General features: G+C 41.7%; 4 protein-coding genes across 5 annotated transcripts in view; all 4 read right to left on the bottom strand.

The window, feature by feature from the left end:
• Positions 1–547: 547 nt before the first annotated feature.
• Positions 548–4,081, bottom strand: LOC307264271 (glutathione S-transferase A-like). Its single transcript, XM_080045637.1, has 6 exons — positions 3,847–4,081; positions 3,292–3,357; positions 2,976–3,081; positions 1,949–2,067; positions 993–1,078; positions 548–884 (listed from the first exon to the last, which is right to left on the bottom strand). The coding sequence occupies exons 1-6, from the start codon at positions 4,012–4,014 to the stop codon at positions 752–754; spliced, it is 678 nt and encodes a 225-aa protein (XP_079901763.1). The 5' UTR covers positions 4,015–4,081; the 3' UTR covers positions 548–751.
• A 2,297-nt stretch (positions 4,082–6,378) lies between these two features.
• Positions 6,379–22,588, bottom strand: LOC307264270 (glutathione S-transferase A-like). Of its 2 annotated transcripts, XR_013845309.1 has the most exons (7): positions 22,385–22,588; positions 21,746–21,811; positions 21,510–21,615; positions 20,804–20,922; positions 20,631–20,719; positions 20,057–20,513; positions 6,379–6,486 (listed from the first exon to the last, which is right to left on the bottom strand). XR_013845309.1 is itself a non-coding variant. In XM_080045636.1 (6 exons), exons 1-6 carry the CDS (start codon positions 22,550–22,552, stop codon positions 20,381–20,383), a joined length of 681 nt encoding a protein of 226 aa, XP_079901762.1. In that variant the 5' UTR covers positions 22,553–22,588; the 3' UTR covers positions 19,515–20,380. The 2 variants fall into 2 exon arrangements, 1 of the variants encoding a protein (XP_079901762.1); XM_080045636.1 differs by lacking the exon at positions 6,379–6,486 and having other exon boundaries at positions 19,515–20,513.
• LOC307264272 (glutathione S-transferase A-like) lies at positions 12,209–18,022 on the bottom strand. The gene is made up of 6 exons (XM_080045638.1): positions 17,801–18,022; positions 17,258–17,323; positions 15,751–15,856; positions 12,880–12,995; positions 12,467–12,552; positions 12,209–12,357 (listed from the first exon to the last, which is right to left on the bottom strand). The coding sequence occupies exons 1-6, from the start codon at positions 17,966–17,968 to the stop codon at positions 12,225–12,227; spliced, it is 675 nt and encodes a 224-aa protein (XP_079901764.1). The 5' UTR covers positions 17,969–18,022; the 3' UTR covers positions 12,209–12,224.
• A 1,300-nt stretch (positions 22,589–23,888) lies between the features above and the next one.
• The window catches only part of fhod3a (formin homology 2 domain containing 3a), a 56,706-nt gene continuing 52,980 nt past the window's right edge, over positions 23,889–27,614 (bottom strand). Inside the window, exons 24-27 of the mRNA XM_080046016.1 lie at positions 27,011–27,215; positions 26,061–26,310; positions 25,379–25,540; positions 23,889–24,940 (exon numbers count right to left, since the gene is read on the bottom strand). Coding sequence (XP_079902142.1) covers positions 24,858–24,940; positions 25,379–25,540; positions 26,061–26,310; positions 27,011–27,215 — 700 coding nt within the window. The 3' untranslated portion in view covers positions 23,889–24,857. The remainder of the gene's footprint in view (positions 24,941–25,378; positions 25,541–26,060; positions 26,311–27,010; positions 27,216–27,614) is intronic.

The following is a 27,614-nucleotide window of genomic DNA, read 5'->3' as shown; positions in this document are numbered from 1 at the left end:
GGCAGTTACAGCCATAGACATAATAAAGGTCTATGTCTATGTCTATGGTTACAGCAACGCATGGCACGGGCTTTCTTCCTTCCCAGTCGCTTTCTTTGCGGCAGGTTGCCTCCCTTTTTTCCTCATGTCAGTCAAAGGTCCGTGCTTATTAAGAGCGTCATCATATTCTGGAGCTATTTAGCATTCGCCATGTATGGTAGATTGTGGGATGAAACTGGGAGGTGAAGTGGGAGGACACGGGGTGGAGATCGTCTGCGCACATTTCACCGCAGGTGGGTAATTATAAAGGGAAGATTGCGTGCAACTGTGCGCCACACAGTTTTATAAATCTCAACTTTTTTTTTGCGCAGCATATTCTTGGCTTTGTGCGAACGCAATGTTTTGGGAAGGTTTCTACGCACACCTTTATAAATGAGGCCCCTGGTGTAGAAACCTAGAGGTATATTTCAATGGAATTTTCACAAACCTCTGTGAAACATATTCCTACTTAAATGGGCTAAAAGAGCGCTATGTGAATACTGTGTGAAAGTTATAAACACAAAAAGCATGAAAGTAAATTTTTATTGCGTTTGTTTACAGGACAATAAGTATTTCTGTTGTTTAAGTCAACATTTTTATTTGTTATGCTGGAAAAGATCAATAACAGAAACAGTAATTGCGCAATTATGAAAAACGCTTCCAGCTACAATAGTGCAAAGTAATGGAGTGGTTACATAAGACCAAACTGGAACAGTTCCGGTGTGTCAACGTCTCAGAGGTCTTTCAGTGTGGCTTCTCCCTGTGGGGTCTCCAGCCAGGTAGGAGGCCAGGTCTTTTTGATGCTGGGTCTTTCCCTTAGACTGTTATAGTAAACTGCCAGTTTAGGCCAACGCTCCTCACATAACCTATCCAATGGAGAAAAGTTCGCATGAATCTCAAATTACAAACGTATCACATCTTGGTATACCATGAATTCATTCTGTCATGTGTTTTTAGCAATTCAAGCCACGTACCCAAAACGGAAGACGTAAGAGAGGCTTGGGAAAACAATCACATCGGCCAGTGAATAGCTCTTTCCTGCCAGGAAACCGCCTGATGTCTAGAAAAAAAGAACAGAAGAGTTAATGGCCTTACTCGTGTGCTGGTGGGAACATCTGACAACCAAGATACTCCCCATCTGCCGAACATAGCTGCATTTGTCATTTGCTTATACCGCTATTAACAAGTACAATTCACATATATGTTAGCTGATATGGACCGTCCGTTACACAGTAGCTAGGCTAACCAATATAATAACTAAGCTAAAAAATATTTTCTAGTTGCATGAGCCTTTGAAGAAACAGGCTTATCCGCTTTCTTGTACAGAGATAGAGGATGAGGGTGCTATCTCATAAAATGAAAATAAAGTCAGCAGCAAGGTAGCTTAGCTTTACAAAAAGACTACAAAACAGGGGAGAAACAGCTAGATGGGTCCGTCCAAAGCATGCCGAGTTCTGTTGGTAGCTTCGTATTTATGTTGTATACATGTTCACACTTAATTATCAGAGTTAGTCAGACAAACCCTGAGCAATTCAGTTAAAAGGTTGATTCTGGAGAGTGCTTGTTGTCCAAAATATTTTTTTGTCTCCTCATAATCTGTTTACTATATGTAATGTGTGATTACATTTCCATGGTTAATACACAACCTAGTCTCTGTAGACGGGCATGTTGCTAACTATGTAGCGCCCCCTTTCTTCACATATAGGTTTACAGAACCTACGCTGTATATATAAACACTGGCATTGATTTTCCATCGCACATACAGTACAGACAGGAAGCAAATATTCACTGATTCGAAAAAAAAAATTATTTTGACAACACGTAGTCTCCAGAATTACTGACTCCACCTTTAAAAGCCTTTCTCTGCAGCTCTGTATCTGTTGTCTTGATTTCCTTTGGGGGGGACAGTGTTTCACTCTTCATGGCTTACCTTCTGCAGGTATCCCTCCCACAGCTTGAGCTCTTCCTTCAGGGCCTCTCTGTTTCTCTTCACAGCCGAGTCGTGCCTCTCGCCCTCTGGGACCTTATAGTTGTAGTAGATGACTTCCGCTGAAAAATGTCAACACAGGAATTCAGTCGTGACGACTGCTCACGGACGGTTTGAGAGATATCATGCAAATCTAAACCCACATTCTGCATCACGCACTCCCACATTGCCCTTGGAGTGATTGCTTTCATTTCCCTTGCAGCTGAGGGTTGGGTTAGTCGGGACATTACACAACATCAGTATAAAACTGTAGGCAGAAGAAGTGGCTCAAATAGCTTAACAAATACTACACTCACATTCAGACCTTTGTTTCTGACAGAATGCAGCTCCATTCTTTACCACCCCTCCTATACACCGTCTCATGAGTGCTTGCGAGCTACTCAGATCATGTGACGCTTTGTGTGATTAACACATGACCCTTCAGCATCACCGCCTGTTTTAAGGGGTGCAGCGCAGAGACTTAATGCCCCAGTGCCAAGGCTTTAAGGTGGAGTCAGTGATTCTGGAGAACGCTTGTTGTCAAAAGCAACATGCCATTTACCCTTTGTTACGGACCAGTTTACAGAGCCTAGTCTGTGTATTAATACTTGATTTCTTTTTCAGCACACACACAATACGGACTGATTTTGACAAAGTTATTTAGACAACCAGCAATCTCCTGAATCTCTGACTCCACCTTTAATTATGTGAATGCAAAGCTCATTAGTGAATGGCGTGTGTTTTGAACAGGGCATGTCTCGTGGGGAAGTGCGGGCGGTTGATGTCTAGTTCCCTCTGAGGTTTAAAAGGTGCTGCCAAGAGCAACACAGTCCCAAAAGACCCACCGCCAAATGGCAACAACATCAACTGAGTCATCAAGTACTTTGTGAGAAACAGCTTTAAGAAGTAGATTTTAATAAATAAATTACTTTTTATCATTAATATGAAGGCTTAAATACTTCAAAGCCTTGCATGTTGGGGGTGAACATACCCATTTTCTGGTTGAGGGTGTTTCCCTCCATCATGCGCTGGTACATCAGGGCCTGCTCGGCGGGGCAGTCGGGGATCAGCTTGGTTCCCTGGGACTTGTACTGGTTCTGTTTGTCAGACACAGAATGTAAAGAACAACATAACACTGATCAACAGCTGCATGGATCTCCGGTTTCAGTGTAGGGTGTCTGTTAGTCTTGTGGGCATTGTTAAAACACACACTGCACTATGGAGATCTAATTATTAACTCCTCGTTGGTATACGGCGGCATACAATATTAACCAGGGCCGAGTTCATCAGCTGTGCCAAGTTCTTACCTCCAGGTACATGCAGGCAGCGTAGGACTCATTCAGGACACTGTTTCCAACTTTGAAGGCAGGCAGCTTTAAGAAAGGTAGAGTGGAATGAAAATGTATTCATTTGTATAACTTAAGGTTACTTCTGGGTGTGTCAGAGACGTGAAATTTCTCTCATGTTTATTCTTATATCAGGAAAAATTAAAAAACTTCTAACAGGAAAATAATTTTTCTGGAACGCTGTTTGAAGCTATCCGAAAAGTCAATGTTTCACTGTTGTTGTTCACAGCAGCAGGGTCCACAGTTTTGTTTAAGAACATATTCTAGTCTTACGTTTACTTCCGGATGCCTCAAAAGGATTTTGTTTTGATTTATGATGATAGAATTATTCAATACTAAAGGATTGCATCAAGAAAAGATATGTTATGTAAACTAACTGCAGGCTCTGCGAATGTTAACAACTGCATAGTGCACCTTTAAACAAACAATTTAAATATGTGCAAGAGAGGAAAAAGCAGGGGATTTGTATTCTCTCTAGGTAATGCATTCTTTAAAAAAAAGAAGGAGAAAACGTACCTGTCCCCTGGGATTCATGTCCATGACTTCCTTGGACTTGTGCTCCCCTTTCTCGAAGGCGAGCAGTTTTTGGTTGTAGCCTTGCAGGTTCTTCTCCTCCAGAGTGATCTGCACCCTCCAGCAGGGAGGAGAGCCGGAGCCCCACAGCAGAGTCATGTCCTTGGCCATGGTTTCAGAGTGAAAATACTACAACTGACTGCAGCTGAAGTTTGGTGGAATGCTTGGAAGAAGAAGGGAGGAGTGGAGCTGCAGATCCTCAGTTTCCTGATTATATAACAAAGTGCAGGCCCTTCAGGATTGGCTGAGCTAAGTCACAGCCCATTTTTGAGTTAACATACCAAGGATCTGCGACTGGAGGCAGTTGAGATAGATCACACCCTAATCTAGCATGTGACCCCCACTCCCCCTCTCTTCCTTTTGTTAACTGGAGGCAACATGGTGTCATATGAGAGTCTGCATATTTTAGTGACTGCATTTAACACTTTGTATGTGCTACAAGGCACTCGTGCAAAGTCAGATGTGCAAGGAAGGACTTCTCCTGCTTTGCATCAATACTCTTTGATCCAAGACAGAAAATTGTCAGAAGGGACATATGAATGCAACACTAAATTTACACTTCAATTGTGAGCACAGTTGGAAACCTACACTAATACCTATATATATATTTTTTTTTTTTACTTCTAGATGCTGAAATTGTAACTGATTATCCACCTATTCCCTGAAGTTAGACCCATTTATTAAATGGCAGTTTTATGGTGAAACATATAATAACCAAAGGACAATCACTCCTTAGGAAAAGAGTGGCCGATTCCTGTTGTTCCAGCAGTGACTATACGTGCATATTAGTGTATAGGGATCGTGTTGCTGCTTTAATTATTCATGTGTACTTTTATTGCCATAGCAATTCCAACAAACATTACAACTTATTACAATGAACTTACTATTTATTTGTGGAAATCTACTGGTTGTCAACATTATCATGGTCCATTGTTTAGCATCATAAACTGCTCCTGCAGTGATTTACGGTTTGTGACATTACAACACCCTTGCAGTTGAAAAGTCACAGTGACTCAGCACTTTTCTTGAACCCTGCACACAAAGAGGAAACAAGTTCCGGCACTATCATTCAAGTGATACAATCAAATATGCATTGAAGGAACTAGATGTAGAATGTGTCTTTCATCCCTACATTTGGGATTGACATTTTAAATGGCACTGAATAGAAAATAAATTCCAGCCACTATTTACATTGTTCACATGCAATATGCAGTTTATTTTGGCCTCTAAGTCTCAGTCTTTGAACTCCAGTGTTGTACATGCGAGTAGTTGCGTGCAGTGTGCAGTGTGCAGTAGTCTGTTTATCTGCTTCATTTTGCTGGGATAACATGTTGACAAAGCATATTGAGATGGATGAATTGCAATGGTATTTACAGTAGAACTGGTTTTTCTACAGAATCTTCTCATGGTGGCGCCTACACAGGTTCTGCCATGTGTGCATGACTTGCATGTTAACAAACATTTCACATTTCACATTCATACTATTGTTAATACATTCTCACTATATCTCAGTAACCTTCATTTGCCACTTTTTTAAGTCTTGCTTGTCTAATCTTTGAGTTTATTTGCCAAACAATTATCTTATATAATGGCATATTTTTTATTTCAAGTGATAAGAGAAACTAACCCCAGGTCGAAAAGAAGTACACTTAATTGCATAAAAAATGTACTGGAAACATTCCAGTACATTGGTATTTCTAAAGTACTTACTTGAAGTGCATTAAAGATACCCTTTCTTGCACTTTAACATACTAGTCAAAAGTATACTATGATTACCAGTGTATTACATATATGCTTAATTATGCTTCTATAAAATATACTAGAATGCAAGCATATTATTTTCAACATTTTAGTGTACTAACCCAAAATATATTTATTTCATGCTTACTTATAGTGCTATTTTATAGTGCTTTGTTTAAGTACATTTACAAATAATTCCACTTTAAGTGCAATGATGCACTGTGCCCAAGACAAATTTCCCCACGGGGACAATAAAGTTTAACCTAACCTAATCTAACTTATACCATGTTTTCTTTAATTGGTACCAAATTATATTTTAACTTATTATGTAATGACCATGTGTTTCAGTCTTCTTATCAGAAGTAGGATTTTGAAGCATATTTTCTTACATATTTTAAGTAACTCAAAATGCCATAAGTATGTCTGGGAAAAGATCAACTTAAGTATACTTCTTTTCGACCTGGGACAGAACACTCCAGCTGCTGTGAAAGTCTAAAAGAAGCCTTGCATTCTACATAAAAATGCAAAATCATGCTCATGTGCGATACAGGATATCTACTTAATGCAAAGTCATGATTAGACAGGGCCTTTCCCTTACCTTTGTGAAGAGCAAACCAGTTTTTGGCATGAACATTCAAAACAATTAAACCGCCGCCAGGTCACGTCCGTAAAGAAGCCTCGCCTCCCACCACTTATAATGAGACCACAGACTTTGTTTGACGACTTCAGCAGTGACATCGTTGTTTTAGTCGGCCTAACCAGGTTACATTGCAGTGTGTGTGGAGAGCCTACAGTCATGTTTGTGGCACTGATGGTAATTCAGTACAACAAATAGCTTGAAACCTACGAAACAAACAAAAAATCAGCTTGCATAACAAAACTCGAAAAATGCTGTTAAGTTATGCATCTACTAGTCATCGGAGATGGTTTGTTGGATATACATGTCACGTATCTGGGCAGTAAAACCTGTTGTGTCAATAGAACAAGGTGAAATGTTGCCTGCAAACATCACATGCTGCAACATAGCCTGTTTATATAGCCTTGTTTATTCATAGCATCAGCCTGTATTGATCAACTATTTATTTTGTCATATATTTGAAAGAAACAACACTTTCTTTCCTTTCAAATATCCGGAAACTATATTAAACAAGGACAAAACATGACATTGCAACTCAGATGTCTTTGAGTGTGTCTTGTCCCTTGGTGTTCTCCAGCCAGTGAGGAGGGTCAGGGTATGTACGCTACCTTCTGCAGGTTACCCTCCCAGAGCTGTAGTTCAGTGGTCAGAGTTTCCCTGTTTCTCTTCAAGGTGCGGACCAAGGGGTGTCTGAAAGTTATCCCCGTAGGGATAACCACTCAATCGCACAGGCGACTACAGGGGAGGGGGAGAAAACAAAAAGCACAAAGCTGTGAAGGGCCACACAGGCTACCTTTTAATAATACAAACTAAAGCACGAACAAAACCACCGCTACCAAGCAGCCAATCAGTGCACACACACCTGATTGCAGTGAGTGAATCAGTCACCCTTCTCACGGAGGCGACAGATTTCGTGCCCTCGCAGGGCTGAAATCTTCTGTGTCCTCACAAGATGATATAGGGTCTGGCCACGATCAATAGATCTTCCCAACTCAAGGGGAGGCACCTATCGTGCACGCAATTGGATAGCACTATAACCAAACAGAGCAATGAACAAGGTGACGTATTAAGCCCTGTTCGTTTAGCGAACAGCGGGTTTAACTGGTAAATTAAACTTTTGCCGTTGTTGGTCGGCAAAACAGAACATTCCTCTTTTTTGCTAATGAAAGATTTGAGTGCCGTCTTCAAAATCGTTAAGTGTTGAGTCCAAAGCTGTCTCAAACTCAAACAACATATCCGCAGCCACCACACTATCACAGCCTTGATGGCGCATGCACGGAGCACCATACATAGGGCTCTGGCCCGGCCATATCAGATAGAATGATCTGATTGGTAGCTCACAATATTCTGACATATTTAATGAGCTTCAATGGATCATGCCCAGACCAACAGGCGAAGCAAATCTAATTTGCCAGCGGCAGGTCTGGATTTCCAGGCAAACAGCTGGGCACTTTATAGTCAAAACAGGAGTATACACTGGCTGACTATTTTCAGCCGTGGAATAACACATTTGTTGGAGTGAGTATTTTCAGCAAAGGTACTGTGGGGGGAATCGAAATAATCCATGTCCCCATATTCTTTGTAACAAGGGAACATGTCCTGGTATTATTGGTGTAGGTCTTTTAGTGGGAATTTATAACAGTAAAACAATGCAGAATTTCACCAACCTTACCCTCTAAATCTATGTCTTTTATTTTTTACAGCTTGGAGGGCCTTTACATGAGGTCAAAGGGTGACCTGCATGCTTAAAAGACTTTAATTTGATCGTCTTACTGAGTTTTCGTAGAAGGTGAGACCCTCAAACATGCGTTGGTACATCAGCGCTTGTTCTGCAGGGTTGTCTGGGATCAGCTTAGTTTTTTTTTTTTTTTTTTAAGATATTTTTTTGGCATTTTTATGCTTTATTTTTTGATAGCGTAGAGACAGAGGTGAAATGGGGCAGAGAGGGGAGTGACATGCAGATAATGACCGCGGGCTGGAATCGAACCCGGGTCCGCTGCTGGCTGAGGCCCATGGGGGGGACGCCCTACCAACTGAGCTAAGGGCGCCCCCTGGGATCAACTTAGTTCCCTGGGACTTAAACTGGCTCTACCATAGGAAAATGAAACAAAACACGTTAAAAACAAGTCAAGTCACATTTTATAATGTTGTGTTTGATGTTGCGGTGTCTATGCAACTTGTGGGAGTGCAGAACCCAGCATAACACCTGTTCACTCACCTCCAGGTAAAAACAGGCTGCATAGGATTCATTCACTGCGACATCTCCATGTTTTAGGGTGGGAAGCTTAAAGAAGTTTTAATAACAACGATAATAATAATAATCAAAACACAATTTTGGCCCCATATGCCACACAAATTGTTTTTAGCAGGGGTCAAACCATTTTTGGTTCCAAATACCAGCGTATTCATCTCATTCAGGGCCCGGTTGCCAATTATAATCCTGAATTTTAATATGCAGCGGAGCATTTTGTACACATTTTCAAATTTATATTATGCAGTACATGTCAACAAAGGCAAACATATTTTACACTTTACTTGATTGCATTCAGCAACATAGAAAATATGGATAATTCCCAAACCAAAGGGGTGCCTCAGCACGCCTAAATTGTATCCTGGCATCCCTAAAAAAGAATTGTAAAAAGATGTTGACGAATGGATGAGGAACACTATTTTCTAAAAATGGTCTAGGTGTCTTGATTATAGGTCTAGAGCAGGGGTGTCAAACTCATTTTCACAAAGGGCCGAATTACGACATGATAATCACACGAAGGGCCAGACATGTCGCTTACTGACATGCCTTCTTTTTAATCCTAAAATCAAACAACATATCTAGGTATATAACCTGCGTACATACGAGGCATAGGCTAGATTTTGTTTACATATTTTGGGGGACAAATTATATGTGGGGGTTATGGGGGTGCTCCCCCAGAAATTTTTGTGCGACAAACACTTAATTTCCTGTATTCTGGTGGATTTTTCTGTTTTGGTTTTCTGTGCCTTTTCTGCATCAATTTATTGTGGAAATGTCTTTATTTTTGTAAAGGAAAAGACAACATTCAGGTTCCTGGTGAAACAATTATAAAGGACTATAATGCAGTAAGGCTCTCAGGCATCCTGGATTGAGCCACAATATGTTTTCTCTTGGATTTTTCAAAACTTTCTGCACATTCAAAACATATCACGTTTTTTTATTTTATTTTTTTATAGGAATCATGACCCAGCACCAGTGTTAACTATTTATGTCACTTTACATTGGTAATGAAATGCAAAGCCACCATTGGAAACAAAAGGGGTGGGCTATCAGCGGGTATCTAACGTTAGTTAGTGAGCTATATTGTAACTTCAGGCTAAAGTTAGAAACCAGATAATGTTAGCATTCATCCTTAGACAGTTGACACAATCAATCATCATATTAGCATGCTATTTAGCCCCATAGATTGGCCTATTTACAGCCATTAGAAAACTGACATCTTTTCTTCAATGCAAGTTCATCAATTCATGGCTTAAAATCCTGAGCTGTGGAACTTTCAGCAGACATTCCTAGTGGTAAGCTGTGCGAGTGTCCTAACGGTTGGGAGCGTGTGCGACGTGCCAATATGGCACAGGCTCCGCATGAGAAAAAAAAAAAAAAAAAAAAAAAATCATGATGATTTTTTTTTTTTTTTTTTTTTTTTGCGGGCCAAATTGAATGGAATTGCCGAATTGGTTCGCGGGCCAGATTAAATATTGAAACGGGCCAGATTTGGCCCGCGGGCCAGAGTTTGACACCCCTGGTCTAGAGTTTCATAAGGCTGTGACTGATAGTATGTCTCCTCAGCTCACAACAGATTAGCCCATAAGCTATAAATGGGGTGGTAGGATGGCCTAGACTAGAGGAAAGGGGACCGACCAGTAACCATGAGGTCGCTGGTTCGATCCCCGGCACCGGACAGGAGGGTGTTACGGTGTGGTTCAGAAACACTGCCTGAGAGGAAATCACTTCAACGGATCATAAAGACTGCAGAGAGAATCACTGGCTCCAACCTCCCCTCCATGGACACACTGTACACACAGCGCTGCAGGGGGAAACAGAGCATCCTCAAGACAGACAGCACCCAGCTCATGCCCTGTTCATGTAGAAGAACTTGGGCTATAAACTGCAAGATCACAGGCCAGGGAGCATCTCCACCCACAAGGCCCGCTACCACAACAGCTTTTACCCTGCTGCTGTGAGACTGGTAGCACAGGACATTAAGATGGGAAGGAACTACTTCACCCCACACCTCACAGACTAAATGGACAGTTGGTGACCTCACAGTGCAATACAAGTGTGCAATATTAATCAAAAGTATTGTGGATCTGTATGTGATCATGATGCTGTTTAGAGGCTCCATTTCGAAAAAACAAGCCACTGATCACTGTATGTAATAGATGCATTTAGTCATTTAGTAGTTACCTTCATTACTAATGAAGCTGATTGTGTCCACTAGATGCAACTGTACCATGTAAGTATGTTTAAAAAAAGTATTTATTCCAAATCCAAAACCAGTAATTCCCAAACTTTTTCTGTCATTTCCCCATTCAGACAGCAGGCTTTTACAGTTTGGGTATGACTGTGAAACACATACATGGGTAGATACAGTTTTTCAGAATCAGAACTAAAAGAGAATTAAGCAAGGTTGTACCATGCCAACTTAAGTTTGTGCTTACATGTGATTTGGGCCCCACCGTGTGGGGAAAGACAAGCATAGGTCCGATTTCCAATATTAATGCTACAGGAAACTTATTTATAAAAGGACACTAAAAGGCTCGGGACTCCTGTCTTTGCGTTTATGCATCTATGTCTTCCTCCATCTGGCCAGTTTAGAGAGCCAATAGAAGAACATGAACTTGTCTTTTTGGGTTTCTTAAGGCTAGGATGAACCAATTTCTAAAATGTTTGCACTTTTATACTACATAGGGTCTCAGAGTTCAATACTCCTTCATATTTCCACTGGTGAAGTAGTTAATTAAACTTAATAAATGGTTAACACTATGATAATGTATTCAGGTATTTTCTTCAATGTTAACAAAGTGTTTTAGCTATGATTGTATAACATTTTAATGCTTAAACATTCAGCTCACCTCACTGTGAACACTTCCGACTGTGAAGTCATCATGAGATATCAATTTGAGAGCATGTAGGATGACGCCATGGTGTGCAACATTGGAAAAGTCCTTTACTAAACAAGAAAATGTCCTATCAGGAACACTGTGGGCTTTGTCAGTGTGAACTTTTGACCCAACATCGGAGGTCAAGCAACTGTACTCACGAGAACGTATATGATCAATTAAGGAGGATAGGAAGGGGGGCTCTAGAGTTTAGCCTTTGCCTATTGTTATTACATCCTGTGAGATCATGTCATGGGTTTTTTTTTTTTTTTACACACCCAATAATGTTTACGCACACACATCTTGCTCCTATAAAGTTTCTGATATTCTGTTCATTCTGTGTGTCAACCATGCATCTCAACTGGAGATCTCAACCATGTAACACTTGTGATGCATGTTTGACCCCTTGCTCTGCTGTCGCAAGTAAAAATCTACCAGACTGTGAAGATGCCTGACTCGGATGTCTTTATTGAAACACTTGGGTTTTAATAACTATTGAATTGGGACAATCCTTACAACATTGTTAGAAAATTCCACTGTCATTCAACACCCCCCCCCCCCTGCCCCTGTATCTCAGTTAATGAGCTTGTATATAACTTCAACACCAAACTTTTAAACGTTATTGATGCTATTGCACCCACTAAGGTGAAGATAGTCTCTGGCAAGAACAAATCTTCATGGAGAAATGCCCCGCAAGTCAGAACAGAATAAAGAGAGTTCCGTAAAGCAGGACGCAGGTGGCGAAAATCAAATCTCCAGGTGTATTATGACATTGAGAAAGAGAGACTTTGCACAGTTCCGGTGTGTCAACGTCTCAGAGATCTTTCAGTGTGTCTGGTCCCTGTGGGGTCTCCAGCCAGGTAGGAGGCCAGGTCTTTTTGATGCTGGGTCTTTCCCTTAGACTGTTATAGTAAGCTGCCAGTTTAGGCCAACGCTCCTCACATAACCTATCCAATGGAGAAAAAGTTGACGTGAATCTCAAATTACAAACGTATCACATCTTGGTATACCATGAATTCATTCTGTCATGGGTTTTTAGCAATTCAAGCCACGTACCCAAAACGGAAGACGTAAGCGATGCTTGGGAAAACAGCCACATCGGCCAGTGAATAGCTCTTTCCTGCCAGGAAACCGCCTGATGTCTAGAAAAAAAAAAGAACAGAAGAGTTAATGGCCTTACTGATGTGCTGGAGGGAACATCTGACAACCAATGCTGACTTCTGTTGGTAGCTTCGTATTTATTGTCAGTGTGTGCTATCAATCTTCTTGTCTAACTCTGCTGCTAAGGTCTTCCAGAGGATTGTACATGTTCACAATTAATTATCAGTGTTAGTCAAACAAACCCTGAGCAATTCAGTTAAAGGTTGATTCACTTTAAAAAGCGTTTATCTGCAGCTCTGTATCTGTTGCCTTGATTTCCTTTGGGGGGGGGGAAACAGTGTTTCATAATCCTACTCTTCATGGTTTACCTTCTGCAGGTATCCCTCCCACAGCTTGAGCTCTTCTTTCAGGACTTCTCTGTTTCTCTTCACAACAGAGTCGTCCGTCTCGCGCTCCGGGTACCTAAAGTTGTAGTAGATCTCTTCTGTTGAAACACAGTCAACACAGGAATTCAGTCGTGACGACTGCTCACGAACGGTATGAGAGATATCATGCAAATCTATACCCACACTTTGCATCATGCACTAGGAGTAATTGCTTTCATTTCCCTTGCAGCTGAGAGTTGGGTTAGTCGGGACATCACACAACATCAGTATAAAACTGTAGGCTCAAATAGACGCTTAAAGAAATACTAGATTCACATTCATACCTTTGTTTCTGACTGAATGCAGCTCTATTCTAGCCTGGCACCGCCCGCCTACCTACTTCCGCTAAATTTTAATTTCCCTTGAGTAGTCAGCAGTGTTGGGAATAACACTGTTTAAAATAACGGCGTTAGGTAACGCCTACAGCTGTTTAGCGTGTCATCACGAGCCGAATATTGCTACTGTTATTTTCCTGGGATCTGTATGCTGCTGTGCATGTGAAAGAAGGAAATATACATAGGATAAATCCTTACTCCTCCTCTCATCGTCGACACCCCTGAAGTGAATCCAGTGATATTAGCAGATCAGCAGTTTCCTCTACTACTTTTGTTGAGAACAAAATACTAGGCTACTGGAAGTGCAGGATAAAAAAAATACTTGAAGTGCAGGATAAACCTCTTGCTGTCTGTTGATGTGCAATACATATTGAAGGTTATGTAGCCTACCCATTTCAACTGACTTGTGAAAACTGCTCCAAAAAATCAAATTTTTTGGACATATAGCAACAATTTTTTTACAGTAGGCTAACGCAAATAGTTACTTTCCCTGGTAACGAGTTACTTCTATTATAAAGTAATTCAGGTACTAACTCAGTTAGCCTACTTTTTGGAACAAGTAGTGAGTAACTATAACTAATTACTTTTTTAAAGTAACGTTCCCAACACTGGTAGTCAGTCTGGGTCCGCGGTATATTTGCGGGTGTTCTCCTTGGCAGATTTTTGGCTGTCCAAACAGCAAAGAGAGGGAGTGGCTGAGAACAATGATGTTGAGGTTGTGTGCCAGTTTCAGTTGAAGTCAGAACCCGGCGCATGTCATAGGTCACGACTAAACATTATGCGATTGGTTGGCAGATCCAGAGTGGCACTGGGCAGATCCAATAGTTTAAACGTCAACAGACACCCGCCTTCAAGTGAGTTTGCGTTTGTCAATTGAGCGATTCCAGACCTTCTGTACAAATGAAATGAAGTACGATGGTCTGGTAGGACCAGGCTAGCTCTATTCTTTACCACCCCTCCTATACACCATCTCATGAGTGCTTGCGAGCTACTCTGAGCATGTGATGCTTTGTGTGATTAAAGGCCAGGACACACCAGTCCGACTACCCGAAAATGGTGATTGCCGATTCAGGGAGCTCCAGTCTTCCCGTCGCGGCCGAAAAAGTGCAAAGAACACACCAAACCGACTGTTGCCTTTCCATACGCTCTGCGCTTGCGCGGGACGTAATGTCTCCATAACAGCAGGCGGCGCTAATCTGTATTGTGGCCCGAAAAAATACGGAAATTATGGGACGGCTCTCTAGACCATAAACATAGATAGAAATACGTATTTATATTTATGGACCATAAAGAGCACCATTTTTAGCAAAGAGTGTCGAGCATGGTGTCGAGCAGTCAACAAGTGTTGATGCATGCGAGTACTCGCTGAACGAAACAAACAAACACATGAAAACGATGGATAACTGTTGTTAGCTGTTTGTGCTACCCGCCTCACTTCCGGGCTTCACTGATTCGCTAGCCCTCCACAAATCAAATTGCTCAAACTGAAAGACTGTCCGCCAAAAGAAGCCCGACGACATCAACTACGACCTATTTCACGGCACACACCGAACAGATTCGTGTCTCCGTCCCCTCGAAACTCTACGACGGCGATTATCGGGCCGGTGTGTCCTGGCCTTAACACACATGACCCTTCAGCATCACCGCCTGTTTTAAGGGGTGCAGCGCATGGACTTAATGCCCCAGTGCCATGGCTTTAAAGGTGGAGTCAGTGATTCTGGAGAACGCTTGTTGTCAAGATACCTTTGTCAATAACTTTGTCAAAATCAGTTGATATCTCTTGACGATCGACTATCCGTCTGTACAGTGTATGAGCTAGGATCCTAGGCTGTAAACTGGCATGTTGTTAGCTTCAGTGGGCCCCTTTGTTTACATACCAGGTTACAGAGCCTAGGTTGTGTATTAATACTCGATTTATTTTCAGCATGCACACAATACGGACATGAAGAAGATCGAAAGAGATACCGACTGATTTTGACAACAAGCAATCTCCAGAATCTCTGACTCCACCTTTAAATTATGTGAATGCACAGCTCTTTAGTGAATGGCGTGTGTTTTGAACGAGTCATGTCTCGTGGGGAACTGCGGGCGGTTGATGTCTAGTTCCCTGTGAGGTTTAAAGGTGCTGCCAAGAGCAACACAGTCCCAAAAGACCCACCGCCAAATGGCAACAACATCAACTGAGTCATCAAGTTTGGCGAGCTCTGGGAGCCATGCATGACTTTTATGACGGATGAGAACATGGGATACATTTGCTTTTTTTGACATTTTTTATTCATTTCTGGTTTGTTTTCGTTTGATGCTTTGTATGTTGTGATGGTGCAGGTGTTCGTTCGTTTGTGTGTTGTGAAAAAAAATCAAGTGCTTTGTGAGAAACAGCTTTCAGAAGTAGATTTAAATAATTAAATCCATGTGACTGTGAATTATTAATATGAAGGCTTAAATACTTCAAAGCCTTCCACGTTGGGGGTGAACATACCTATTTTGTTGTTGAGGGTGAGACCCTCAAACATGCGCTGGTACATCAGGGCCTGCTCGGCGGGGCAGTCGGGGATCAGCTTGGTTCCCTGGGACTTGTACTGGTTCTGTTTGTCAAACACAGAATGTAAAGGACAACATAATACTGATCAACCGCTGCATGGATCTCTGCTTTCAGTGTCTGTTAGAGTTGTGGGCACTGACACACACACACACACTGTACATAACTTAACTTGTACTTAACTTGTTCTTTGCCCTTTGTACTGCGTTATTTTACCGTTTGTGTTCTGTGTTGTGTCTCCTGTATGTTTAGTTAGTCTGTAACTTTGTGTTGCTGCTGATGCCTACCTGAACAGGTCTCTCTTGTAAATGAGACCCTGGGTCTCAATGAGATTTTACCTGTATAAATAAAGGTTAATACAAAAATAAAATAAAAATGGATATATGTTATTTGTTTATTTTTATTTGTGAAATCATTTGAACATATTTTTTATTGTATTTTCATGCTTTTAAATTTTTTTACTTTTTTTGATATGCCTGAAATAAAATTGAATCAATCAATCTTATAACAGTTTTCCACAATTGCTTAAACACATTTCCCGATAGACTACCTCACTTTCACAAAACCCTAAACACAAATCTCACACACAAAATCCTACACTACCCTCAAAACAGTGTTAACTCATCACTAAATGGTATTTTCTTTTCAAATGATAAACACCATACGAGTAGACATTTCTAAGCACCCATTGAACACTGGTGTGCAGAATGGAAAACACTTGAGTATGAATGGAAAACACTATATTAATGCTTTATCAGTAGAATTATGCCTTTTCCATGTTCAGTGTTGCACTGTTTTTGCCGAATGCTTACACACATGTTGCAGAATTTGGCTCACTGTGTCAAAATAGGTAGGATTGCAGTTCAAGCAAATCAATGTGTCACTATAATCTCGGAAACAATTACAGTAAAATTAGGGAACAATGGTAAAAAATAAAAAATGGTTGCAAAAGTTAAAGGTTGTGATGCTTTGGTCTTAGCAATCACTTTTAGTGTTTACGCATTCGGCAAAAACTGTATTTGTACCCATAATGTGTAGTCTACTTTAAATCACAGCAAACAGGAGCTCATCTGTGACCCTTCTATAGCAAATTGCTGAATGCTAATTGCACGAAAGCCTTTGGGGTTTAGAAATGTGATTGGCAGTGTGTTCTGTGTGAGAGAGAATTCAGGAAGAGTGTGCAAGATATAGAGAATTGTGTGTAGTGGTGTGAAAAATGTTTGGTTTGGAATGGGAATATGAGTCTAAAGCAGAACATGTGCTTGGAGTTCAGCAGAATTGGTGTGGCAGTTGGTACATGCGTTTCAAGTTGTGCACATTGTGTCTGATGTTCCAGTGAATGTGTTTAAACAATTGTGAAAAACTATATTAACTCCTAGCTGGCATATGGCGGCATACAATATTAACCAGGACCAGGTTAGGTTCATCAGCTGTGCCAAGTTCTTACCTCCAGGTATATGCAGGCAGCGCAGGACTCATTCAGGACACTGTTTCCAACTTTGAAGGCAGGCAGCTGTAAGAGTGGAATGAAAATGTTGTCATTTTTATTACTTACGGTGTACAATGTTACTTTGGGTGTCAGAGACGTGAACATTTTCTCATTTTTATTCTAATATCAGGAAAAGATCACTTTTTCTGGAATTCTGTCTGAAGTTAGAAAGCTTCCAGAAAAGTGAATGTTTCACTGTTGTTCACAGCAGCAGCAGGGTCCACAGTTTTGTTTAAGAACATATTATAGTCTTACGTTTCCTTCCGGATGCCTCAAAATGATTTAGTTTTGGTTTATGATGATAGAATCATTCAATACTAAAGGATTGCATCAAGAAAAAATATGTTATGTAAACTAACTGCAGGCTCTGGTGAACAAATCCCCCTCCCCCTGAAACTGCACATTTAAAGAAACAATTACAATGTGTGCAAGACAGGAAAAAGCAGGGGCTATGTTCTCTCTCTAGGTAATGCATTCTTAAGAAAAACGGTAAAAACGTACCTGTCCCCTGGGATTCATGTCCATGACTTCCTTGGACTTGTGCTCCCCTTTATCGAAGTCAAACAGTTTTTGGTTGTAGCCTTGCAGGTTCTTCTCCTCCAGAATGATCTGCACCCTCCAGCAGGGAGGAGAGCCGGAGCCCCACAGCAGAGTCATGTCCTTGGCCATGGTTTCAGAGTGAAAATGCTACAACTGACTGCTGCTGAAGTTTGGTGGAATGCTTGGAAGAAGAAGGGAGGAGTATATATCGCGTATGATTATATATATAACGTATAGGCTATATAACAAAGTTCAGGCTCTTCAGGATTGGCTGAGTTAAGTCACAGCCCAATTTGTGATTTCACACTACCAGGGATCTGCGACTGGAGGCAGTTGAGATAGTTCACACTTGGGGTGTGCACGTATAGCCAGTTAGATAATCATGACCGTTTAGGAAAGATCAATCAAATAAAACCTATATATATTTTTTTATTTTATTAAAGTTTTGAAAGGGATTTCAATATGTTCTGGAGACACGCATTCGTTCATTTCATATCACAAATAACAGAAACTATTTGGGGATTATAAACTAGTCTTCAGAATCTGTGTGTGTGTGTGTGTGTTTGTTTGTGTCAGCAAGCACTGCTGTCACGCCACACGCGCGCACAAACAAACACACACACACACACACACGGGGAGATGCTGTCGGGTTCAAGTCACAGCCACGGAAGAAAGTAGCCTAGGTGCAGTTAAACTTTCATAAGTAAAAAGCCCAAATTTTACACCTGTTCAACCTGCATACACGTGGACGTGTAGAAAGCGACCGGCTATATTAATCAGGAAATTAAAGAAGACGATACTGATGGCGAACAAATGACGGGCGAACGAACGCTTGTGTGTGTACAGGCTAATGAACGCACGCGCGCACGCACGTAAATACCGGGGGCGAAATTCGGGGATCTTACAAAAGCATTTTTTGGCGTGTAACCAGGTTGTCCTGACTGCAGCTCCCAGATCGAGGAGGGGCTAAATGTGGTTTGGGCTAAACGTTTAACTCCGCGGGCGCCATCTGGTGGCGGAGATCCGGCAGAACATTTACAGTTTTGTAAATGTTCCCACCCCTAAGCATGTGAACTCGGTGACCTCCACCTCTCTACCTTCCTTTTTTAACCGGAGGCCACATATGAGAGATTGGCATATTTTAGTGATTGCCTTTAACACTTAGTACGTGCTACACAGGCACTCGTACAATGTTAGATGTGTAGGGCATGACTTCTCCTGCTTTGCATCAATCATTTTTGATCAAGTAAGACATTAATCTTGTGGAAAAGATGAAAACCTATAGGCCGCCTACTAATATACTGTATATTTTACATCTAGATGCTGCACTCGCAACTAATAATCCACCTATTCCCTTAAATTAGACCTATGTATTAAATGGCAGTAGCCTACAGGACAGGACAATCAATCATTATGAAAAGAGTGGCCGATTCCTGTTGTTCCAGCAGTGACTATACGTGCATATCAGTGTATAGGGATCGTGTTGCTGCTTTAATTATTCATGTGCACTTTTATTGCCAACAAAAGTTACAATTTATTATAATGAACTTACTACCTCTGTTTATCAATTTGTTTGATTAAATAAAACATTGAAATGGTAGTATGTCCGTGACTTTCATTTTGCCATACTTGTAACCGTTTTATAAAAGCAATAGCTCACTTCAGTCTGTGATCTAATAGATGTAGAAGGTGTCATTCATCCCTACATTTGGGATTGACATTTTAAATGGCACTGAATAGAATAAATGTACCAACCACTATTTACATTGTTCATATGCAATATGCAGTTTATTTTGGCCTCTAAACTCAGTCTTTGAACTCCAGGCGTTGTACATGAGAGTAGTTGCGTGCAGTGCGCGGTAGTATGTTTATCTGCTTCATTTTGCTGGGATAGCATGACAAACACATTCTCTCTGTTGACAAAGCATATTGAGATGGATGAATCGCAATGGTATTTACAGTAGAACTGTTGGCGCGTACACAGATTCATGCAAAGTCATGATTAGACAGGGCCTTTCCCTTACCTTTGTGAAGAGCAAACCAGTTTTTGGCATGAACATTCAAAACAATTAAACCGAGACCACAGACTTTGTTTGACTCTTCAGCAGTGACATCGTTGTTTTAGTCGGCCTAACCAGGTTACAATGCAGTGTGTGGAGAGCCTACAGTCATGTTTGCGGCACTGATGATAATTCAGTACAACAAATAGCTTGAAACCTACAAAACTAAAAATAATAATCAGCTTGCATAAGAAAAATGCTGTTAAGTTATGCATCTACTACTAGTCATCGGCGGTGGGTTGATATACATACCAAGTATCCGGGCAGTAAAACCAGCTTTGTCAATAATAATGTGACATTTTGCCTACAACCCTGCAAACATCACATGCTGCAACATAGCCTGTTTATAGCCTTGTTAATAGCATTAGCCTGTATTGAGCAACTATTTATTTTGTCATAGATTTGACAGAAACAACACTTTTTCTTTCCTTCCAAATATCCGGAAACTATATTAGACAAGGTACAAACATTACATCGCAACTCAGACGTCTTTGAGTGTGTCTTGTCCCTTGGTGTTCTCCAGCCAGTGAGGAGGCCAGCTGGCTTTGATGCTGGGCCGCTCCCTCAACAGAGCGTAGTACTCTCCCAGTTTAGGGTAGCGCTCAGCAGACAACCTGCACAGCAGAAAGGTGATAGACAATTTAAACTGCAGTGGTCAGCCATACACGTAGGGGGGGATCATCACTTGGATTTTCAGTGCGACTTCCAGAGCAAGCTTTTCTCCAACTTACCCAAATCTGAAGAGGGTAGCAACAGTCGGAAACACCATAACGTCTGCCAGGGAGAAGGACGCTCCTGCCATGTGAGAGTTTGAGCCCAACTTAAAAGAAAAGAGGTAGACATTACGACATGTCCCAACTTCCAATGCTGGGTGCTGTTGTTTTTTTAACTGTACAAATGCTACCTTCTGCAGGTAACCCTCCCAGAGCTGGAGTTCAGTGGTCAGAGTTTCCTTGTTTCTCTTCAGAGCAGAGTCATGCCTCTCTGCTTCAGGGACGAACCATTCATAGTAGATGACTGCATCTAAAAAAAAAAAAGTACTATGTGAAAGTAACGTAGAAATACATGGACATATTCACCTTCAGGCGTCTTATTTCCTTATCTCCTTCTTTGTTTCTTCACCCTGATGTGTTCCCAGAGATGTTTTTGTCCTTAGGGTCATGAATGCAGTGAAAGTTAAGGACACACAAGGGTTAAGGATAAAGCGATTCTGCATTTTTGATATTGTATAGACATCCTATGAAGCAACAATGAAGTTTGAAATGTAGTTCACATTTTTGAACATTTGGGCATTTTATGGTGAAAACGTTACTCAAACAGGAGTATACATTGGGGGACTATTTTCAGCCGTGGAGTAACACATTTGTTGGAGTGAGTATTTTCAGCAAAGGTACTGTGGGGGGTATCAAAATAATCCATGTCCCCATATTCTCTGTAACAAGGGAAGGGTTTAGGTCTTTTAGTGGGATTTTATAACAATAAAACAATGCAGAATTTCACCAACCTTACCCTCTAAATCTATGTATTTTATTTTTAACAGCTTGGAGGGCCTATACATGAGGTCAAAGGGTGACCTGCATGCTTAATAGACTTTAATTTGATCGTCTTACTGAGTTTTTCGTAGAAGGTGAGACCCTCAAACATGCGTTGGTACATCAGTGCTTGTTCTGCAGGGTTGTCTGGGATCAGCTTGGTTCCCTGGGACTTAAACTGGCTCTGCCATAAGAACATGAAACAAACCACGTTAAAAACAAGTCAAGTCACATTTTATAATGTTGTGTTAGATGTTGCGGTGTCTGTACAACTTGTGGGAGTGCAGAACCCAGCATAACACCTGTTCACTCACCTCCAGGTAAAAACAGGCTGCATAGGATTCATTCACTGCGACATCTCCATGTTTGAAGGTGGGAAGCTTAAAACATGTAAAAGAAGTTTGAATAACGTTAATAATAATAATAAAAACCCAATTTTGTCACCTTATGCCACACAAATGGTTTATAACAAGGGTTCCGACCCCTTTTTGTTCGAAGTCCGGCGTATTCATTAAAAGAAATACCCCTTCAGAGCGGCCCTGCCCATTTTTTGGGCTACATTGCTTTTTTGTGGAGCGCCCATGTAAAAGGAACCTCGAGTGAGCATTTCATATTTAAATTTGTTTTCCATTTGAAAAAGTGCTACTTGGTGGACGCAATATAAGCCGATTTGTAATGCACATAAATATGATTAGTTTTAAGTCTTGAATTATGTTTCAGCATATTTATTTTTTTGCCAGTAAGCTGGAAAACATGCATGGATAACGTTCTGAATGGAGTTTGGCGTGTATCAGGGGTAACATGGCGGGGTTTCACATTGCGTATGCAGTTAACACAAGCTGTTGCGGTTCTCCTGCACGTATCGTAGTTAGGGGAAGGGAAAGGAAAGGAAGGGTAGGGGGTTAGGGTTATATTTAGCAAGTCTACATAGTGGATTTAACATACTCCCATACCTGTCCTCTGGGGTTTATATCTAACACTTCTTGAGACTTGTGCTCCCCTTTCTCGAAGGAGAGCAGTTTTTGCTTGTAGCCCTGCAGCTTCTTCTCCTCCAGAGCGATCTGCACCCTCCAGCAGGGAGGAGAGCCGGAGCCCCACAGCAGAGTCATGTCCTGGGCCATGGTTTCAGAGTGAGCAGCCTGCACCTCCAAGTGTCACCGATGAGATAAGAGAATGGATTTATGTAACTCTCAGTTCATGGGGATCACAAGCTAGCGCATATTGCCACCTGGTGGCTAGGAGGAGGGAATACTATCAAATCATTTTATCCTAATGATAGCTTTACCTTTGTCACACTTTGATAACAGAGAAAGTGCATTAAAGCCACTGACACCAGTGCAGAGTCAGCCAGTTCTGTCAACATAGTGTGTTCACACGACTTTATGTTTGTGTGTGTGTGTAGGCCTATTAGTATGCTATGTACTGTATCTCCTGCATGTCACCCTCCCTGAGTTCAGAGCATTCAGAAGGCCAGGCAATCCCTGCTTCTCACTAGACTATATGAAAATATATGATGTAACAGTGTCTGATTATGTTCAGATTCCATTTTCTCCACCGGGCTCCGTCTTGGTTTTTGTCTGTATCTTATTTAGTTTGTGAGTGAGACTCTGCAGGAATCAACTTGTTGCCTCAAGACCTCAGCTATGATACAAGCAAATAAATACAAATCCTAAAGATCATGCTAATACCTCCTTATCAAAATACATCAAGGGAAATTCCATTTTTCATACACCTGCACAATGAAAGAATGTAATGTAAATCTTGTGTTTCTATGTTTGTGTAGTGCGGGCTTGGTTTTTAAATATGGTATAGTGATCTTCCTGCTTCATGCTGCAGTTCACCTACCTGCTTTCTCTGGGTAGTCCAGTCCCATTCATCTAAAGGTTGGTCAGCAGGGGCACATCCACCTGTTGTAGTATGTACTCAAAGGGGCTCAGAAGTGAAGGTATAGAAGAACCACATTCACACCCTTTATTTTTTCACTCATTTTATTTTTTGTTTTGTTTTATTGCAGGATGCGTATACACAGCATTTCAAGTGAGAGTGTATGTAGACAACGTGAATTCATGTTCAGCTCACTACACCTGGCATTTGTGCAATAATATTTCCCATTTTTTGTTGTTTGCGCTGTGAGAGGAGCAGATGGTTGAGCTGGGATTTACATTATCCACCACTGGTTCAAGTTCATACAAAGTACAATGTGACCACAGAGTTCAAAGCAAAAAAGTCCAAAGTACCGCTCCTTTGTCCGAAACACGGAGGAAGCACATCTTCCATTTTTCTTATTACAATTCACAGAATAGCCCTCTTTTTTTACCCTTTCTCTCTCTGACTATAATACAAGTTTCTACAGAAATTACAAAAATAATACACATCACATGGACCGCACTACACATGCACACTGTACTGTTAGTACGTCTCCTCCCCCCCGCCCCCCCCCCCCCTGTACCTGGCAGCTGAAAAGGGCATTTACACATTTCACGCAGAATGCTCTGCATGTCCGTCAAAATAGATTATTAAAATTTAAAAAAGAAGAAATGTCTTTATCTTTTTGTCTTTTTACACTTTACAAAAAGTTCCTCTGAGATTTAAACATCCGTTTGTCTGCGTTTTCAATCAGTCGTTCATCTCAGCGTGAGAAGCTGTTAATGTTGAAGTAAGGTGCGACGTGTCTGAGCTCTGCAAATAAATACCAAGAACAGATTTGCCAAAATACTCAAAGTGAATGCTAATCGACACTCGTTCTCGATTTAGCTAGGCCTGTGAATGTGACATGCAGGAGGTGTGTGAAAGAAGAGGGTCTGATGGCGTAAAGGTTCAGCGCTGTCCCTTTTTAAATGAAAGGCACACGGATGTAAACACCTTTCCCGTTCTTACTAAACACAACTAAACTCCTCCTCATCAAATGTGCAGCTGTAGAGGCAAACATTTGGCAAAGGATTCATTCTTAGAGAGCATCGTTGATTGTGGCGATCCCTGGGGATCGTTCCAAACCGGTTAAGAGAACAAATGAAACTTCCTCTTAAGCCTGTTAATCTTTACAACTGAAATTCACAGCTTAAATAAATGAAACATGGTGAAGTCACAGAAACTCACAAGCCCCCACCCCCCCAAAAAAAATCATCCCTTCTTACTAATGCAACATTTCAAACATATGCTTTTCTCCTGCCGAGTTCAACACACCAGTTCAACACATTCTGTTTCTCCACTTTGACTTTTTCCTTGTGTTGAAAAACACTATCAGGGCTGCAGCTTTGTCACTCAGACACCTCAGACAATATTAGCAGCTGGCTAAAGAAGCTAAAAGGGCTTGTGACTGGTTGTAAAAAACAACAACTCTGTAAAGTGTGGCGAAGGCAGGCGGCTGACAGGGGTTGATTGTGGCTGTGTGTCCACGGCAACGAGGACAGGCGGGAGGTGGGATTATCACATTTCGGGCTCCGGTGAATCGGTTAGTCCTAAAGCAAGAGCCTCTTCCAGGGTCAGACCGTTCTTTAGAGTCCGCCTCACTAAGAGAGAGAGGAGAGAAAAACAAGAGGAATTAATCAACATACATTTATTTTAATTTGAACAGGGAGTGATATATTGAATAATTGTGATGGGGGGTTTCAAAGGTCACCTATTATGCAAAATGCACTTTTTCATGTTTTTTTATCAACAATTACATGGGTCCCCATTGTGACTAGAGACTCAGAGCCAATCAGCGCAGACTGGGCTTTTTTGGAAGGCGGGTCTTAAAGAGACCGGCTCTAAAACGGATCATTTCAGACAGAGCTGAAAAGAGGAGATTCAGCAATGGCGCTGTGAGATATATAAAAGTTTTTTGAAGACACTACACCATGAAAACCATCTCTAGTACAAACCCTAATTACATATTTGAACCTGAAAATGCGCACAATATGTGACCTTTAAAGAACAATGGTAAGAGTGAAGCCTTCAGGTCCTACATGACTTGCGGTTGGCCCTGGACCTCCTCCTCTCTCTGGGCTGGGCTCTGGTTCCTGGACCCTGTGTGGCCGACCTCACTATACGCTCCATGATCTCGTCTGCGTCGTCGTCTCCACAGGTCTGAGTGGCTTCTACGGGAGGCGTGCACGCCTGCATGCGACCTGAACAAACCCAACACAATGACAAAGGCTATTGAAAAGCCTTGTAATGTAAACCCCCTGTAAACCAAAATCCACAACATATTTCTAACTATGTCATTTCATTTGGGGAGTCAGTTGTATGAAAGCATCTGAAAAGGCTTAGACATGTTTATCAATCCAATATTAAAGATATTGTCACATAAGTTTGATCAACTTTGCAGTAATTCTGTTTAGAGGAGGCAGGCGGGCTATGCACTGGTTCTTATGACGCGGTAAGTATAGTCAACCGTTCTACAAAAACAATGGCTGTTGCCGTGGAGACCTTTTGATACGGCCGAGCCCAAACAGTCCTGTCAAACGGTCCAGAAAGTTAAAAATAAAAAACATAATTATAAATTAAGTTTTATAATAATTATGAACAGGTTTTTGTAAAAGCTTATTAAGACGCCCAACTTTGATATCACATATCCATGTTTACTATCTTAGAGCAGGTTTCCAGAGGTCGAGTCATTTTGTGGAAGGAGCTTCCTGCAACGCTCACCTCCCCGTCCGGGCCGGGACCTTGTCCGTGTCCGGAGCCCTGGTACTCCGGTGATGACCTCTTTTTCAACGCTGTCTCCGCCTCTGTCCCCCCGGCTGCCTCGGCCACAGCCACCCAGGCTGGTTCTTAGCACTGCTTTCATGAACTCGTGCTCCGCAGCATCCTCAGCGTGGCCCAGACCCTGAGGCTGCTCGCTCTCCTGGCTGCCACTAGGGCCGCTGCTGTTGCTGCCGGAGCCGTACCGAGCACACTGAAAGGAGAGACACACACACAAATGAAAGAGAATGAGAATTTGACAAGTTTGCAATATTAAGTCATTTTGAGCTCTGACTCAAACATGCCAAATCTGAATCAATCATGGGAAACTGCAACCTGTAGAGATAACGGTGCCTAATCTACTTTGTTATACTTTATTGATGGTTTGCACTCAGATGTTAAAATCAGTGAAAAGAAAAACTTTGATGTAGAATGGTGAAGGCAAGGTGAGTGATTTCATGCACACAGAAACACACACAAAGACAGACACACACATGCAGAAAGCCAGCACACAAGTTGATACCTCACTCTCCTCTTCATCATCAGACTACAGGGGGAAGAAAGGGTGAAAGTCAAGGAATAGCTCAAAGAAAATGAAGAAAAAAAGCAATAGATATGGAAAGAGATGAACAGGAAAACCGTGGAAAGTCAGACCGTTTCTTAGTGTTATTGACCTCGAAGTAACCAGGTGGAGAACTGTTCATCTTAACACCAGTTTTGTAAAGTATAAAGTCTTGAGAGACAAATCTTTATTTAAATGTTTTATCTCCGTACACATGTTAACCCAAAGGCATATACAGTACATACAGTATGGACATGATGACTCATGTACTTACTGTATATATAGCATCAACAACGCGTGACTTTGTGTGTGTGTGTGTGTGTCTGTCTGTGTGTGTGTGTGTGATGCTCACAGGAGCGTTGACGTCCATGATCATCTTCCCTCGGGTCTTGTTGCGTTCGCGGTGGTCAGCTCTCTTCTGTTTCTGCTGCAGCACGCGGTCGCGCGTGGTCCGGTACTCCAGGGCAAACTCACTGAGGATCTTGCTGAACCTGTGGACGCTGACCTCTCTCACACTGTACGCCGGATGGCCCAGAAACAGCAGGAACGAATGGAACCTGGGAGAAGAATGAGAATACAGAATGGTCCCGTTGGTGCAGTGTGAGTGGGAGGTAAGCTGGCCCAGAGAATGTCAGTACCAAGATGTTCAGGTGTGTGTCTTGTGTGTGGAATGTGGAATGTGGACGAGGAGATATACCAGGGTGGTAGCGGACCAGTAACCATGAGGTTGCTGGTTCGATCCCCGGCACCGGACAGGAGGGAGTTAGTTGTAAAACTAGTAGTGGCTGGTATTACGTCTACGGTGCCCTACCATCTCTACCATTGTGTCCTTGAGCAAGACACTTAACCCCAAAACTGCTCCAGGGGTGCTGTACTATGGCTGACCCTGCGCTCTGACCCCCTCCAAACTGTGGTAACTTGAGAGGGGATATGCGGAATGACCAATTTCATTGTAA

Source organism: Ammodytes marinus (genome assembly GCF_949987685.1).
Source record: "Ammodytes marinus genome assembly, chromosome: 17".
In the NCBI taxonomy this organism is placed as follows: Eukaryota; Metazoa; Chordata; class Actinopteri; order Uranoscopiformes; family Ammodytidae; genus Ammodytes; species Ammodytes marinus.
The sequence above is the reverse complement of the archived record's forward strand: the minus strand, read 5'-3'. Positions and strand labels throughout refer to the sequence as shown.